The following is a 16647-nucleotide window of genomic DNA, read 5'->3' on the forward strand; positions in this document are numbered from 1 at the left end:
TACCAGAGCCGGCAAACTAAAGCTCTCACTCTAAAGAGTATGAGAATTAAAGGCTTTCCCACGTCATCTGCCCAGACATTTTAGAAATTGACAGGATAGGTGAGAAACAAATCACGCCCTAAAGAACAATTTGCACTCTGGGAATCCTAGGCATCTTATTACTTAAGAATGAGACTTGCTCATCAAAAACGCTGAGAATTATTCAAAAACTATGCACTGATTTCCATTTCAAATGAAAGAATTGGTTACATGAAGGTAAAGGTGCTTATCTGAGTGGAAACATTTGCTTGTCTGAGTGGAAACATTGAATGGAAAAACACAGTTTTTATCTCAAGGAAGGTCTTAGTAGCTCCGGTCACCCAAGTTGCACAAACAAACAAGTCATGGAAAGCTTTGAGCATAAACACCAACACAGACACACACAAGTCTCTCGGGGTCCGATCGGTGTCTAAACGCATTTATCTGACCGTGATGGTGAAACAGAACTGCATGATAAAGTTCTGCCCTGGGCATGACACTCTGCAGAGGCAGTCTGACAGCATTCATCAGCGCCGGCAACCACTGCAACATGAACTCGCCCACTGCAGACGCACACTTATGACTCCACAAACAGGTCATTGGGTTTCTGTGTTATCAGACAAAGGGTGGCCCAGGTTAACAAGACAAAAATCATCATACATGCAAACCAATAAACACAAACAATAAAAATCACATTTTACACTAAAACAAAATATGCACAACACACATGCAAAAAACACAAGGTTTTTCACTGGCCCATATACAGGGGTTGTGCAATGAAACACTGGCCAATATAGTGTTGGAGGTTTCACGCCTATATATGCGAAACCTGATGGCCAATCACTGATTTTACATTCTATCAGTAAGAGCAGAGTGTGAAGTTTGAATTAGTCGAGAAATAGCACAGCTGTACTTAAAATTTTACCATCCACACAACATAATGGGAGACATAAAAGTTCAAAAAAGGACAAATAGTTGGTGCGCGTCTTGCTGGCTCATCTGTGACCAGGACAGCAAGTCTTTGTGGTGTATCAAGAGCTATACTATCCAGGGTAATGTTGGCATACCTCCACGAAGGATGAACCACATCCAACAGGAGTAACTGTCGACGCAAGAGGAAACTGTCTAAAAGGGATATCCAGGTACTAACTCAGATTGTATCCAAAAAAAAAAAAAAAACATCTGTCCAACTTCTGTTTCCTCTGCTATAGCCAAACCTTTGGTCATTCATGCCAATGCCAAATGTCGCTTTAATTGGTGCCAACAGTGCAAATCTTGGGCTGTGGGCAATGTAAAACATGTATTGTTACACCTGCACTGTTGCACAACCAGAGTGATGCACAAGGGTGGATCAGTCATGGTTTGGGCTGCAATATCATTGCATTCCCTACTGTGCTTGATGGCCTCAATCTAAATATTTTTGAGTCACTTTCAGGTATTTTGGAGGAGCAAGTCAGAAAACCTCCACCAGCATTACGGTGACCTGGCCACTGTTCTGCAAGAGGAATGGCTCAAAATCCCCCTGGCTACTGTGAAAGGCTTGTATCTGTCAATCCCAAGATGAACTGATGCTGTATTGGCCATACTAATAAATTACTGTGGTCGAAAACCAGGTGTTTCAGTTTCATTGTCCAAACCCTGTATATATACACAATATACATTTTATTTATATTTAGAAATCTTGCGATAAAAGTTCGTTTTACAGAATTTTTTTTGCATTCATTAACTTTCTTTACAATATGGAAATTTTCTGGAAAAAGCTGAAAATTAGTCATCCTTATGGTTGAGCTCTGACATATTCAAAGATCAGACAATTTTAACAAAATTATCCCAATAAACACATACGAACTTCCATAGAATCTAGGGTTGCCCCCTAAAAGTTGACTAATCGTTATTCGTTAGTTGACTAGAAGAGGCTTAATCGACCAAAATTTTATTAGTCGGTTAGTCACACAGGGGGAAAAAAAAAAAAAAGAAAAAAAAAAAAAAACTCATGGAGAAGTCACGCAGCCTGTGAGGGACAGATCGTTAATGATGGGTCCTTGTGATAATTACATTATGTCGGGCAGGACATCCAAACCTTTGCCTCTCATCCATCGCCCTCAAATATGGCTTATCATTTGAAACATGCAAGTAGTAGCAACTTTACTTGGCCACTCGCTCTAACATTAACCCAGATAAATGTGTGCTATTATTAGGTGCATATCCAAGTGTGGAAGGTAAAATATTACTGCATGCTTATACTGCATGACATAGAGGTGCTGGCGTGATCACTTGCATTTTTTCCTGACAACAGCGGAAACAACTTAAAATACTCGGAAACAATACAAAAAAAAAAAAAACAATTTTTGGTCATACAGATAAGAGTAATACATAATTCGACTCTATTCAACATTTATTCATGCTTTTTTTTTTTTTTTATGTAAACTCACAGTAACAAGAAAACCTTTGTTGTGCCTTTGTAAAATAAAGAAAACACACAGGATGCGTTTTTTGCTGTCTTGGTCCCCCTGAACTGGAGCGCGTCACAAAAATGATTCGAAACTCAGCGTATTGGCTACTTGCCTCACAAACTTGAGAAATATAAAAAGCTTGAAATGTCTACTTTGAAACAAACTGCATGACTTCGCACTTCCTGTGGGTCTTTTTTTTTTCCCTCCAACTAAGCGACTAATAAAATTTGTCGACTAAAGGCCTTTGCACACTGAGTCCGAAAATTTTGTATGCATTTTTTCGTATTCGTGATCCTAAAAATTCATCACGCACAGAGACCTTGCACACTGAGCCTGATGCGTATTAAAGAATCCGTTGCGAAAAAATTCGCAAAACAATACAAAATGGAGTCTTCAAGCAGTGAGAATGATTTAGTTGTCCTCTCTTCTTAAAAAGAGGAAATATTGGGTCCATCCAATCCCGAGATTGCGTAGAGAGAAAGGAGAGTTCCACCTCATCAAGGAGCTGAGTGATTATCCCGAGCGTTTTAAAGTTTACTTCAGGATGTCAGTGGCTCAGTTTGACGCTTTGCTAGTGATACTGGCACAATATGTCTTTATATTCTGTCTCTTTGTATTCCGCACTTTGTTTGTCATACAGTGCTGCTGCATTGTGCTGTAGACGACGTGGATCAACTTGTCAGATGGCATTGGGGATTTTGGCGTTCGCTTGTACGGTGGCTCTGAATTGTCAAAACGTCTCTCAAAATGCGTGCCACGGATGCGAAAAACGCAGAAAATCGAACCTGATCCGAATTTTTTTATGACGGACAAAAGTTTCGGAGACAGTGACTGACACAACATGAGGTCGTATTTATTTTTTAACGTGCGGAAATTTCGGATGCGAATTTCGGAGTGTGCAAAGACCTTAAGCCTCTTCTCGACTATTAGGGGGCAGCCCTACTAATAAATAATAAAAATGTCTCCTTGCTATTTTTTCCCAGACACATTCATAACCAACTTTTGCCAGTGCTTTGCCGCAAGCTTTGTTTGTTTGTTTGTTTGTTTGTTTGTTTGTTTGTTTGTTTGTTTGTTTGTTTGTTTGTTTGTGTGTGTGTGTGTGTGTGTGTGTGTGCGCTTGAGCACGGAATAGGCTACATATATATATTAAACACTCATTATGGCGTACTATTCTCCTCAGTATGTATTTAAGTAATTAAATTAATATAAACGTGCGATTAGTCGACTAATGGCTTAAATGAATGACTAGCCTAATAGTTGACTAGAAAAATCTTCAGTCAGGGTCAGCCCTAATAGAATCATTAAACAAGTACACAAATTTCTCATTTTAAATTATTAGTAGATTTAGAATACAAGTAATGAGTGGTTTTGTATGTACATGTGTGCTTGTGACAGTGTGTTTATATTCACATCAGACTTATTTAAAGTTCATCTGAGTATATGTTTGCATATGGATGTGTGCTTGCAAAGCATGTCATTAAGACCAGATAGAAGTGTGTGTTTCACTTTTATAAAACAAAGAAAGCAGGTTCAGTCTAGCAATGAAACTGAAAGCAAGAATGGAAACACAGGGTCTGAATGACCTCTTGATCTCAACATATCTGCTGTTACAAAACACAAATGGACAAGAGTGAGCAGAAGCTGACAAACCAAGACTGATCAAATCTAAAACATTGAAAAAAAATAAATAAATAATAATAATAATAGAAAGCACTCAATCCAACTGGAGTTAAATAATTCCCAGCAGGCTCTTTAACAGTTCAAAAAGCACATTTGACCACAAAGTCGTCCACCCTGGCTGTGGGAAACAAATTACACACAGAGTCTGAGTTTCGTTTCATAGAAAAAGCTTTTCAGATCAGTTTCAATTCTCCAGAGCAGCCTGTTGTGTCCTCCAATTGAGCACAAGCAGCGTGCAGTTTACTCTCAGGGTCAGCCAATCAGAGAGCAGACCCTGTCGCTATAGGAAACCCTTCACCGTGAGGCCATGCAACACAAAACAATTTTCACTGCTTCTGTTGTGGGTTGACTGACTCACAAGACACATAAATAACAGATCACAATCATCCTCATTTAATTTTATGAGTAAATACATTTTAAAAGCCCCATATAATATCTCTTTGTCTTTATTTTAAACATGTCATTGACTGATCCAAATGATTAAAGTTGTCATAAATTTATATTATATATATATATATATATATATATATATATATATATATATATAAAAAATAATAATAATAATAAAATAAACCCACCCTATTTTTTTCTAAATGCATGTTTATTGACCAAATTGTGAACAATTCTGTGCAGAGGTTTTATTTCTTTAAAAACATTTTGACCTCATAACTGGACCTTCCAGTGAGAACAGACTTCTGTCCAGTAACACATGCCAGACTTCAATCATTTAGTCTGCTTAAACTCCGCCCCTTTAAGCTCACATTCATCAGCCTTCAATTTTGAGCGCAACATTCAATCAACAACCTATGCAAAGAACCAAATCCCCGCACTACATTGTTTACCATTTACTGTTTTATTGCGACTTCAACAAGCAATGAACAGCGTTAATTTGCACATATTTCACCAGGACAGGAAGCTGTACTCCTTTGGTACTCTCCTGCAAATGTGTGTTTGTGGAGTGACAATGACTCTTTGTGGTAAAATAAGACTTGTCAGTGTCATGTTGGTGATGACTGTATTCACTATTTTGGTCATCTGTTGGCTGAGACAACGATTGCTGTTATTAGTCTTTCCTTTCTGGATGTCACCTACAGAAGTTCTCAGGGCCTGAAATTTACAACTGAAAATGGGGGGAATTCCCCGGTTAGGGTGGGGGTAGCACTCGTGACACATGTATGTGCATGACACAATCAAATGCAATACTATTACTGTTGGCAAATGACTTATTACAAAACTGACCTTAACTTAAATAGGTAGTATAAAGGGAACAGATCATCATAGTTACAAAGACCATTCAAAAGTTTGGGGAAAGAAATTACCTCTTTTATTCAGCAAAGACGCAATAAATTGATCAAACGGAACCAGTAAAGACTTACATTGTTACAAAAAATTCTATTTAAAAGGAATGCTGTTTTACTTTTTTTCCTTTCATCAAAGAATCCTGAAAAATTGTATCATGATAGCCACAAAAATATAAATTAGCACAACTATTTTCAACAATGATAAGAAACGTTTCTTGAGCATCAAATCAGCATATCAGAATGAGACAATGAGACACTGAAGACTGAAATAATCATGTTAAAAATTCGAAAATATGTTAAAATAGAAAACAGTTATTTTAAATTGTAATAATATTTCACAATATTACAGATTTACTGTATTTTCATTAAATAAATATAACCTTGGTGGGACAACTTTTAAAAATTGGAAATTCAAAATTTTAAATTGGCATAATGCAATGTGAGTTATAATGAGGACCATATAATCCCACAAACGTGGAAGAAGGACAACACACTTCTCGTGACATACCTGACCCACTTTTAGAAATGACTAAAATCACCCGCCCTTTAAATAAACCTTTGAAGAGTTTTTCCTGGTCATTCTACTTGGTCATGTAATAGCAAGCAGAACCCTCTGCGTTGGCACTCAGCTAAACAAATGTTAAAGCAGTAAAATGGTAATCCCACTTATAGCTGGTGCTCACCTAACAACAATGTCAATCAGTCAAGGCCAAAATGACAATGTAATTAATACTCAATGACCAGAGGTGGGTAGTAACGAACTACATTTACTCCATTACATTTACTTAAGTAAATATTTGGACAATTTTTTAAGAGTAGATTTAAATGTGTGTACTTTTACTTTAACTTGAGTACATATGAAAAGATAATGAAAAAAAAAAACCTGTACTTTTACTTCATTATGCTGGGTGACATTCCTCTCGTTACTTTATTTTAATGCAATACATGTTAAGAAATGCATAGTTTATTCCAAGCACTCCGTCTGTTTTTTCTATTCACAAATTAATCACTCTTTTGAGTCGATTCTGTTAAAAGACTTGATCAAGTTAGCGATATGGTCTAAATTGGTTCGCGATTCGGTTCAGTTCCCTGCACCACGCTCTGAATTGTCTGAAGCGGTTTCTCACTCAACGTCATAACAGGAAATTTAAGAACATCAAGAGCACTGAATGAAGTGAAGTGAAGATCTTTATTATCTGCGTATGTTGTCTGTGAACGATTCCACGGGTATAGCTATATTTGGCTTAATTTCATACAGGTTATACATTTTACAATCCGAACAGATTATTACGCTAAGCAAGCACACAATACCACTACTACAAACTATGACATTACTAGTTTTTTTTAACATACACCTTAATTTATGCATTAAATAAGCTACCATTGCTCACAGAGTATGAAATGAACACTCGCCAAGCCGCAATTTGTGGGTATTGCGCAGTGGCGGACAACCTGTTCGTCTTGAAAAGGAATGCCTTTGCTTAGACACAGTTAACCAGTTTACACGCACCTGCAGAAATATACATTTGATTACATTTTGTAGAACAGACTGAAAAAGATCCATCAATGTGCATTTGATCGTTGTTTGTGTTTAGATGTTCAGTAGCGTCAAAAGCACGAGCACACGTGAAGAGTTTTCACTCTTTCTTCAGTGTCAGTGGTTCCCTTTACATGCCTCTGAACGCAAACGCTGAAGGTTCACTTTATTTTGACATTGACTAATAAGCCAAATGTAGCTGTATACGTTATTATACAAAGCAAAGGACATGAAATGATATTGGGGCTACAGATATTGGGCCAGAAATAATGCTTGTCTCTTCTGTGTTTGTTGCTGGTATCTAATTATTATAAATGACATAATTTAAATAAATGTATTATCTAAATAATGACATGTTACTGTATGGTATGTGTGTGTATATGATCTAAACAAGTAACTAGCTACTTCAGTCGTTTTTTCATTGGGTACTCTTACTTGAGTAAATATTTCTGTAAGTAAGTATTTATACTTTTATTTGAGTACAGTTTTTGGATACTCTACCCACCTCTGCTGATGAAAGGAAACTTTCAAAAGCAGAGAAAAACTTTCCTTGGCCATGTAGTGTATCTCATAAGTGCTTCAGTGGAAGCAAGTCATACTTGTAAAGAAAGGTTGATGAGATTAATAATCTGCCATCTCCATCCTATATGTGACCCTGGACCACAAAACCAAAGGGTCATCTCAAATTGAGATTTACACATCATCTGAAAGCTGAATAAATAAGCTTTCCATTGATGTATTTGTTAGGATAGGACAATATTTGGTCGAGATACAACTATTTGAAAGTCTGGAATCTGAGGGTGTAAAAGTCTAAAGTTCTAGAATCTAAAGTTGTCCAAATGAAGTCCTTGGCAATGCATATCCACTCACATTTATGGTAGGAAATTTACAAAATATCTTCATGGAACATGGTCTTTACTTAATATCCTAATGATTTTCGGCATAAAAGAAAAATTTATAATTTTGACTCATACAATGTACTGTTGGTTATTTCTAAAAATATACCCGTGCAACTTATGACTGGTTTTGTGGTCCAGGGTCACATATTGTTCTTATGGCCCTGCAATAACCCCACAAGTTACCTCGCCAAAATGTTATCTTTCCCATTTCTATTTTGAGATCATGTCAACTTGACCGATTTTGATTTGAGACTGAGAGCCAAACAAACAGCACTTACTTCTGTGTGAAATGTACAGATGGTCACAGATGCCAAAACACTGCCTTATTTTTACTGAAGCTCCACGTTGAACTCTCATCTAGATGTGTAATCGACACTGTGCTGAATCAGTAACATTCAAGCTATTACATGATAGGGGTGGGGGAAAAATTGGTGTCAATTGTTCTATGATCAACTTAGTCTTACGATGCTTTTGGGAAGTGCTACCCTGGACAAGCCACACTATATGCAAGTTATGTTATTGCTATATTATTAATATTATATAATATTGTTATATTGCTTATTGCACATAAAAGGAGGATGTTGGTTAGAAGTCTATTATTTTATTATAGAGATTCAGAATATGCTGAAGTCTGTATTAATTTACTACAAGTATGCTGCTACAGGCACACATTTCTTTTCCTGTTGGTTCTTTGCAATGCTGGGACATATGCTGGCTAATGTAACCTTCCAGTTGACTTGCCAAATCACTTCCATTTGTTTTATTAATAAAAGATATTGGAAAAAGATACATCAATAATCGTTTTCTAATCGCATCACAGCCCTCTGAATTGTAATCGAATTGTGAGGTGCCCAGAGATTCCCACCTCTATTACATGATAGGTGTGTTCGACTTCGGCTGCGGCTGGATGTAACCGATCAGCGAGAGTTGCTGCTCGCAGTCGAAGATAAGCTATAAACAGAAACGTGAAGTCAGACACTTTCTGCTTCCCATAGTGACACTCGTGCTGTGTTTACATACTTCATCACAAATTAGGTGAATTAAATGCAATATTTGTCAAATACACCGATGTTTCAGAGATGTTTTCATTCAATACTTTTTGTACTGCTTAATACAGTGTCTGTACAAGAATAAAGTTCAACATAAGCCTATACTATTTAAATACCATCGAAGTGGGGTCTATGTTTTTTATATCAGTTTTATTTTGATAAACATGAGACAATATAATATTACAACATGAAAAGAGCTTTTACTGTTAAAAACACAGATTTGTGAGCATTAGTGGAACTGAAGGTGTCAGAATAAACACGAAACACACATGATCGTTGTCACGCGGTGAATCTGTCCAATCGTGGAAAAGCTGTGTCGTCATCAAAGCTCATGCAGCCGCTCAGGAGAATCTGCACTGGCTGAGTCAGGAGCCGACTGCTCCTGAATCGCTCCCGTTTTACTTTAATACCATACGTCACAGTGACATGGCGTCGGCGCTGTCTCAAGTCGGAACAAAATTTCTGACCGGAATGCACTGCTTCAAGTCAGACACTGGTCGGTCTGTGCAGCGCTGCATTAAGTCAAACACACCTAAGTTCAAAGCGTACCCACCCAACTCTGACTCAAGTCTGACCAAAACCTTCCTGGTACATTCAATGGGGCAAAACATAAACAAGTGTCCATTTCATGTTGCTAGGCAGAGCATGGCCTGCTGTCAGTTGAGCAAGTAGTCAGTCTGTTGCTTTGCAGCCTCAATTCTCAGCAGACCATGACAAACCACATTCAAACTAAACCTGATCACACATGTTAAACGCAATCTGTCATTCACTATAAGCTCAGTTCCCCTCACATTTTGATCCTCTACATCTGGTGTAAAAACACCACTGATTTCATCTAAATTAGCCTATAGTTACAAAATATAGTTCAGTTGCAAAACTTTTAAAAATTCAGTTCACAGGAATAATTTGAATGATTTTTCACATGTACAGTAACTGTCAGATTCAACTGAGCACTGTGTATAGACATCTTTTTAGTAAAACATCAAAAAACTAAAACTAAAAGAATATACAGTGATGTGTGGCACATACAAAAACATCTTTCTTATTAGGGAGAGTTGCATGTGTGTGAATATGCTTTACATATTGACAGTTTGTATTACAAATATACTTGTTTAATTTGAATAGTTTCTACAACCTTCTACAATCCTTATATTTGAAGCAAATTTGGAATTAAAAATGTTCTACATTTGCTGCCATATTCAGGAAAACAACAGAAGATTAACTAATGCAATATATTGTTTTGTACAGTGTACTTCAATGGGAGTCACATTTAATTGTTGTAAATGATTTGCTATCAACAAATATACATTCATTGTTCCTGTCTTGCCATGCTGCACTTTTATCATTAAAGTGATAGTTCACCCAAAAACTGAAAATTCTGTCATCATTTAGCCTACTCTTGGCGTTCCAATACTGTATGACTTCCTTATTTCTGTGAAACATAAAATAAGATTTTCTTCTGAAGAATGCTGCTAACCCAACAGTTTTGGTCACCACTGACATCCAACTGTATGGACAAAAAAAAAAAAAAAAAAAAAAAAACACTGAGATATCTTTGCCACTGGTCTAAAAACAAGAGCAACACATTCTGACATCACCCGTTCATCCTTACCACCCTGGGAAAGTGCCCTTTTGACGAGGATGAATTCTTGCTGAGCGGTCTAATCGTGTGTGAGACTGTCTGGAACAGTCATTCCTCTAGCATATGACACCAAAGACTATAGATATACAATGACGGTGCACTCCTATTACTTACGAATGGGAGAAACTGCAATGTGCAATACATAATACGTCCCGCCTTCTAAATAAAAGAGCCATGAATCGCTGATTGGCAAAGGCATGCCGTTAACCCCTTAAACTCTTTGGGTTATTTTGGAATTCCGCCTGAAATTGGACATTCCCATAGAAACCCAAGACTTGTGTTTAGGACTGCACATGCGCATTGGCTGGTCTTGCATGAAAAATAAGCTTTTTAACGCTATTTGAGCATAAGAAACAACATTTATGGGACAGTTCATGTCAGATTTTGTTGCTGATATAAAATGTTATTTAATTGTGACTTGACCGCCGTGTTTTTAGAATGCTGTTTCATGGGTGAGACGCTGCAAAAGACGCGAGACACAAATGCAACACCTAAACATGTTCGCCAAACATAAAAACAATAGGACAAATAGCGCAATGGAATGCAAAAAACTATAAACCTGTTTGATATTTCATGTTTGCATAATGGTGACAGGCTGAAAGCTGCTGTTGTTTTCTGTTTTTACAAAGCATTTGCTGTTAATAATAATAGGCTATTATTAACAGCAAATGCTTTGTAAAAACAGAAAACAACAGCAGCTTTCAGCCTGTCACCATTATGCAAACATGAAATATCAAACAGGTTTATAGTTTTTACTGGTGTTATTTATTGCTATTACTTTTTGGCTAAGAAATATTTAGCATTTTCTTATTCTGTATTATTTCTGAGTATATAGGATGTGTTTAACCAGATTGTTAATAAAGAGAATGTTAGCTTAAAAACTTAACTACAATATGATTTAAGTGACTAGTTAAACCGTAAAAAAATAAAAATCGAAATTGTGAATCGGTATATGGCCAAATATGGCCACCAAAAGAACAGACTTTCCTTGAAAGGGACTTTGATGACACACTCACAACTCCAAATCCTGCTGCTAGTGACAGAATCAGTAAAAGACTGAAAGCCTCTCAGGGAAGGCCCATGTGCTGGCAATGAAGGATGGTTTTCTATTACATTTCGCCCCCTTCAACCAACTTGCAATGCCTCTCTCATGCCCCATGGTGACAGGTTAACCTAATGACAGTGACAGATGAATATGTCTGAACTCAACTGCACATAGCAGAGCTATAACAGGAAAAGCATCAGCCAGAAGGAACCTTGCTTAATGTTTTATAATGAATAAAACAGCAAACTACTATAATTATTACTAAAACCAGCAAGCAGTGATAATCTTTATGAAAAGATGACAATTCCCAATTCTTTAAAATTTCAACATGATCAAAAACTATTCAAAGACATGAAGTCAGGCCACCATCTGTTTAGCAACACCTACTGAATACAAATCAGTGTCTTTGTGACAGAAAATATACCCTTTGAATCAGTGCTCTTCAAGAAGAGACCAGTGCTGAATTCATCCTACACTTGAAAGAAAAAAAAAAAAAAAACATTCAGAAAATCCAACATAAAAAATTCAGCAGCAGCACATCTGAGCGTGGAGAGAGGATTTCCCCTCTCCTCTCACTGCAGCATAGCTGTCAGGCAGATGAAAAGATCTAAGCTCACTCTGATTGGCTAGAAGCACTGTGACATCACAGAGATGGGGATCGTGTGTCAGCTGGGAGGGGGAGCATTTGTTTTGGGTAGAACAGGGAAGGAACTTCAACACACAGAAAATATAAACACAGAAAAATCTCTCCACACATACACAGATTCAGACACACCCATAAAACCATCTGTCTCTCTTCTCACACCTCCGAACAGAACAGCTAAAGGATTATAGTGGGAAGTTATCCTTCAGCTAACATATGTACAAAATATTTCTATATTCTGGCTGTAGGAAGGAATCACATTTCACATCCTGGTTTTCTAAAACCCACAACAAATTATCCCTCTACAGAACGAGATTAAGATCTTATAAATCCTGTAAGATGGAGCAGACAGGAGTTCACTCATATAAGAGATGGCTTTAAAACAGTGAGAGGGGATCAGGTGAGAAGGTGTGTAAGGTGAAGACTGTATTAGAATGTATTAGAGTAATCACAAAGGAATGCACTTATGCAAACACTCTGCTAACATTACTATAAATGAGGATAAGGCTTGTTAGCTGTACTTTGCTCTGGGCTCCACAAGCTGCTGCACATATCACAAAGTAGGGCCATCTGCACTTTAAAAACCTACCAAACCACCACCACACCCACTACACCTAATTCTAACACCACACAAACCAGTACTACTTCCACATGCTTCTTTCAAAATGGTACCTCATACAGTTTGACAATCGACCTCTCTGGCACGCAGGAAGATGTACTTATGGACGTTTAATACCCTTAATAAAGTACTGCCATTAAAGCCTAATTGAATATTTTTTTGGTTCAGGGAAAATGTGGTTTGTGAGCATGTTGTTGATTTCATTTTCATCAGTTCACACAGGGATAGTTCACCAAAAATGAAAGTTCCGTCATCATTTACTTCCATTCATCTTCAGAACACAAATGAAGATATTTTTAATTCTCTCACATAATTTTTGTCCACCCATTTAAAGTAACCATGGTTCAAAGTATCCATCCACGTACCCTAGTACTCTACGTATGTGTGCTGATCAATGTTTATATATGAATAAAAGCCTAAATGAAATATTCACCATAAAGTGATCGCATCTCTTCATATTTGTGATTCAATTGTTAAATTCATATAGATTACTTTTATGATTTCTTTTTGCACTTTTTGAAGAGTGAAAAATTTGGTTCTGTGGACTATTGTGGATGGACAAAAATGATGAGAGAATATTAAAAATATGTTCATTTGTGTTCCCAAGATGAACAAAAGACAACATGAGGGTAAGCAAATGGCAAAATTTTAATTTTTGGGTGAACCATTTCATATGAAAAACAGTTGCAGCAATCCTAGTAATGACAGCAATAAAAACCTAGAAAGAAGTTAGTCATCACGATGATTTATGATCGTTGAGTAACCAAAGTGTGAAGTGCAAGGTGTAGATTACTGACTGACTGAATGACCGGGAGGAAGATAACAATTAATAGAGGTGGTACCTACAGTACAGCAACTTTATGTAATGCATTATACAATATATACAGTAATACAGTTCTGGAGGTTTCCATTTTGGATTGGTCTCACTAAATTAAAGTCCTGTGAGCAAGCGAAAAGATCCACAGAGATATGCAATAGTCCATAATGGCCAATAAATAAGCCTTCAACTTCTGGTTTAGCCATTTTAGTTCTATTCTTCTATAATCACATTAAAATTATAATTTTTTCCACAAACATTCACCATGGCAACAATTGTTTCCAAAACACCAGCTGTTACTAGTGTAAAACATAACTAATTAATTATGGCATCTCCTTCAAACTATGTAAGATGTAAAACTGACACAAAGTAACCACAGTTTTACTGTTTGTAGTAACAATGGCATTATGACAGAAACCACACATGCTTGTAGGCTTGTGACAAACAGTCAAGCAGCAGATAAAGGGATAGTTCACCCAAAAATGAAAATTCTGTCATCATTTAATCATCCTCATGTCGTTCCAAACATGTGCGTCAAGATATTTTGAGAACTGTCTCAGTGTTTGTTCCACATAAGAAAGAACTTAACAGATGTTTAAAAGGACAAAAGGGTGAATAAATAATGGCATATGTTCCGTTTTTGGGTGAACTCTCACTTTAAGCCTAAGTGGACTTTGAGAGAGTTTGTGTTACTTTTAATTTTACAAGTATTCGGGCACTAGAGAAACGTCAGGGCAGCAGCTGACAAGCCAGCGCAGGTCATTTAAAAGGAAGGAAAGGATTGCAAGGATACTCTAGACATGCCAAATATGGTGAGGAAACGACACGGATGTCAAACCACTGGTAAACCTGCGAGAACCTGATAGTTATTTTTGTAAATGGACGGTCGCAGGTCCAACATCGAGCTGTTATTCAGGTTATGACATGTTTAATGTGTACTGAACAACCCTCAGTTTAGTGTCAAACGTGTAGGCCAGCTCCTGAATCCGAGCAAACAAACGGGCCCTGCTCCGAGGTTATCATACACCCACACATATAAAGTTCATATCTGCACTCACCCCACGACGCCGTCCGGATAGTTTCTGCTCTTCCACGGTGTGCCCGTGTAGATGTCCTCCACCCCATCTGTCAGCAGCAGACTCCTGTTAAAGCCAAAGGTGCTCGCCTTGTTGTCTCTCTTCCTTTTGCTTGGCAACTCCGTTCCCACTCCTGCGACCCCACTGCCACCCACTTGCCCCCCTCCGCCGACACCCCTGCCCGCCCTACTGCTGCTGTTATTATTGTTATTGGTTTCCAGCGGGATAAAGTCTTGCTGTTCGGAGACCTCGCTCTCAGGTTTGGATCCAGACATCCCCTGATGATCCTTGGTCTTTCCGCTGCTGTCGGCCGCGTTGCTCGACGCACCGTCCCCGCCGCTGCTGCCGCTCGTCAGTTTGGCGCTGGATGTGTTGCAGTTGTTGTTAAAGTAGAGGTTTCCTAGTGTCTGTGTCGTTTCCCAGATGTGCATCCACAGGTTGTTGGCGGGTCCGCGCTGTTCTGGCTGAAACCAGGCGATTCTAGGATCCATCAAACGCTAAGCTGCTGCAGGCACACTTGCCCCCAGAGCAGAGCCAGGCTCGGTTCGCTTAACCCACTAACGGGAACACACACTCGCCCTGGACAGCAACTAAAATATCCTGTGCGGGTCCATCAACGTCTCTCGGAACAGGAATACACCAGTGTAAACGGATTGTAAAAAGACGTTCTGCTTAAAAAACGGCAACCGTCAAACTTCAGAGCACGAGGAATGGAGAAACGTGAGTGTCGTCTGTGTCACTGCCTCTGACCTGTTTCTATCTGAGATCGTGTGTCTCAATGGCGGACAGACCGCGGACTGCGCATGCTCGACCAGGCGCGAGCGAGCTAGCATCGTGGACGCGCTGACTCTGTTACGCAAGAGCGCACGTTACAGCTCCTGTTACGTAACAGCAGCAGGTTTGATACATTGTAGTAATATTATGAACCTCTCGCTTGTGTCATGTTTCAAACGTACCCTGTAAAAGGTGGCGCTAATCCAATGAGCCCTATATCTAGTGCATGGGGTCTCACTGTTATCTTATAATTGGATTATTTTGTAATGCACTAACAGAAATTAGATTACTAGGGAACACAGTCCGCGAATAGAATATAACAACAGTATTATTACTGTGGGACAGGTTCGACCAGTGTTTCTTTTTTACCACTTAAAGTGCAAAAAAATAAATTAAACAAACAAATGTACAATTGCCATAAATTGTTGTTCCAAATCTGTACTTTTCTTTCTTCAAAGAAATAGAAAAGATATTGGGCAGAACATTATGAACAGACAGCCTTTATTCACTATTCACTTTCATTCCATCATTTTCCATAAAATGAAAGTGAATGGTGACTGAGATAATCATACAGTATCCTAATTCTTGAGAAATATTTTTATTTAATTTATTTATTTTTTTCAATCAGAACTGCAATGCAGGCATCATTAACTAAGCATACTATTGATATAAGTCAAAAAGTTTAAAATAACCAAACACCTCTAGACAACGTTTCTTTCTCCATAGACAGGTTTATGATCTTATACAACTCATAAACATCTTATAATCTACTTTTGCTGTGGGCCATAAAACACTACATAAAAGGGTTCTGTTGTTCTCAAATGGACTGGGTGAGAGGGGAAGCTCAGCAACATAGCAATGTTTATAAAGTAACCCCTGGGCACTGATCCATCATCATTTACAGATTCTCTCGCTGTGAACAAGTCTTACCAGAAGTAAAAAAACAAAAAAAACAACAAGGTGTTAAGTGGCATCTGATATAGGACTGGATGACACTATTTCACTCAGACTTTTCAGCTTCATATAAATGCTGAAATTTGATGGCCAATGAAGTGTACATTATAAGTCAAAGAAACATAAGCGCCACTGATTCG

At 37.9% G+C, this 16647-nt stretch overlaps 1 protein-coding gene across 2 annotated transcripts in view; it reads right to left on the reverse strand.

Moving 5' to 3' along the window:
- Window positions 1-15702, reverse strand: part of tent4b (terminal nucleotidyltransferase 4B) — a 29104-nt gene extending 13402 nt beyond the window's left edge. The window contains exon 1 of one of the 2 annotated variants that reach the window (XM_051899116.1): window positions 14762-15702. In XM_051899116.1, the coding sequence (XP_051755076.1) occupies window positions 14762-15270 (509 nt within the window). In that variant the 5' untranslated portion in view covers window positions 15271-15702. The remainder of the gene's footprint in view (window positions 1-14761) is intronic. The other variant, XM_051899115.1, reaches the window with a different exon arrangement.
- Window positions 15703-16647: the final 945 nt, after the last annotated feature.

This window comes from Ctenopharyngodon idella, chromosome 7, assembly GCF_019924925.1.
Source record: "Ctenopharyngodon idella isolate HZGC_01 chromosome 7, HZGC01, whole genome shotgun sequence".
Taxonomy (NCBI): Eukaryota; Metazoa; Chordata; class Actinopteri; order Cypriniformes; family Xenocyprididae; genus Ctenopharyngodon; species Ctenopharyngodon idella.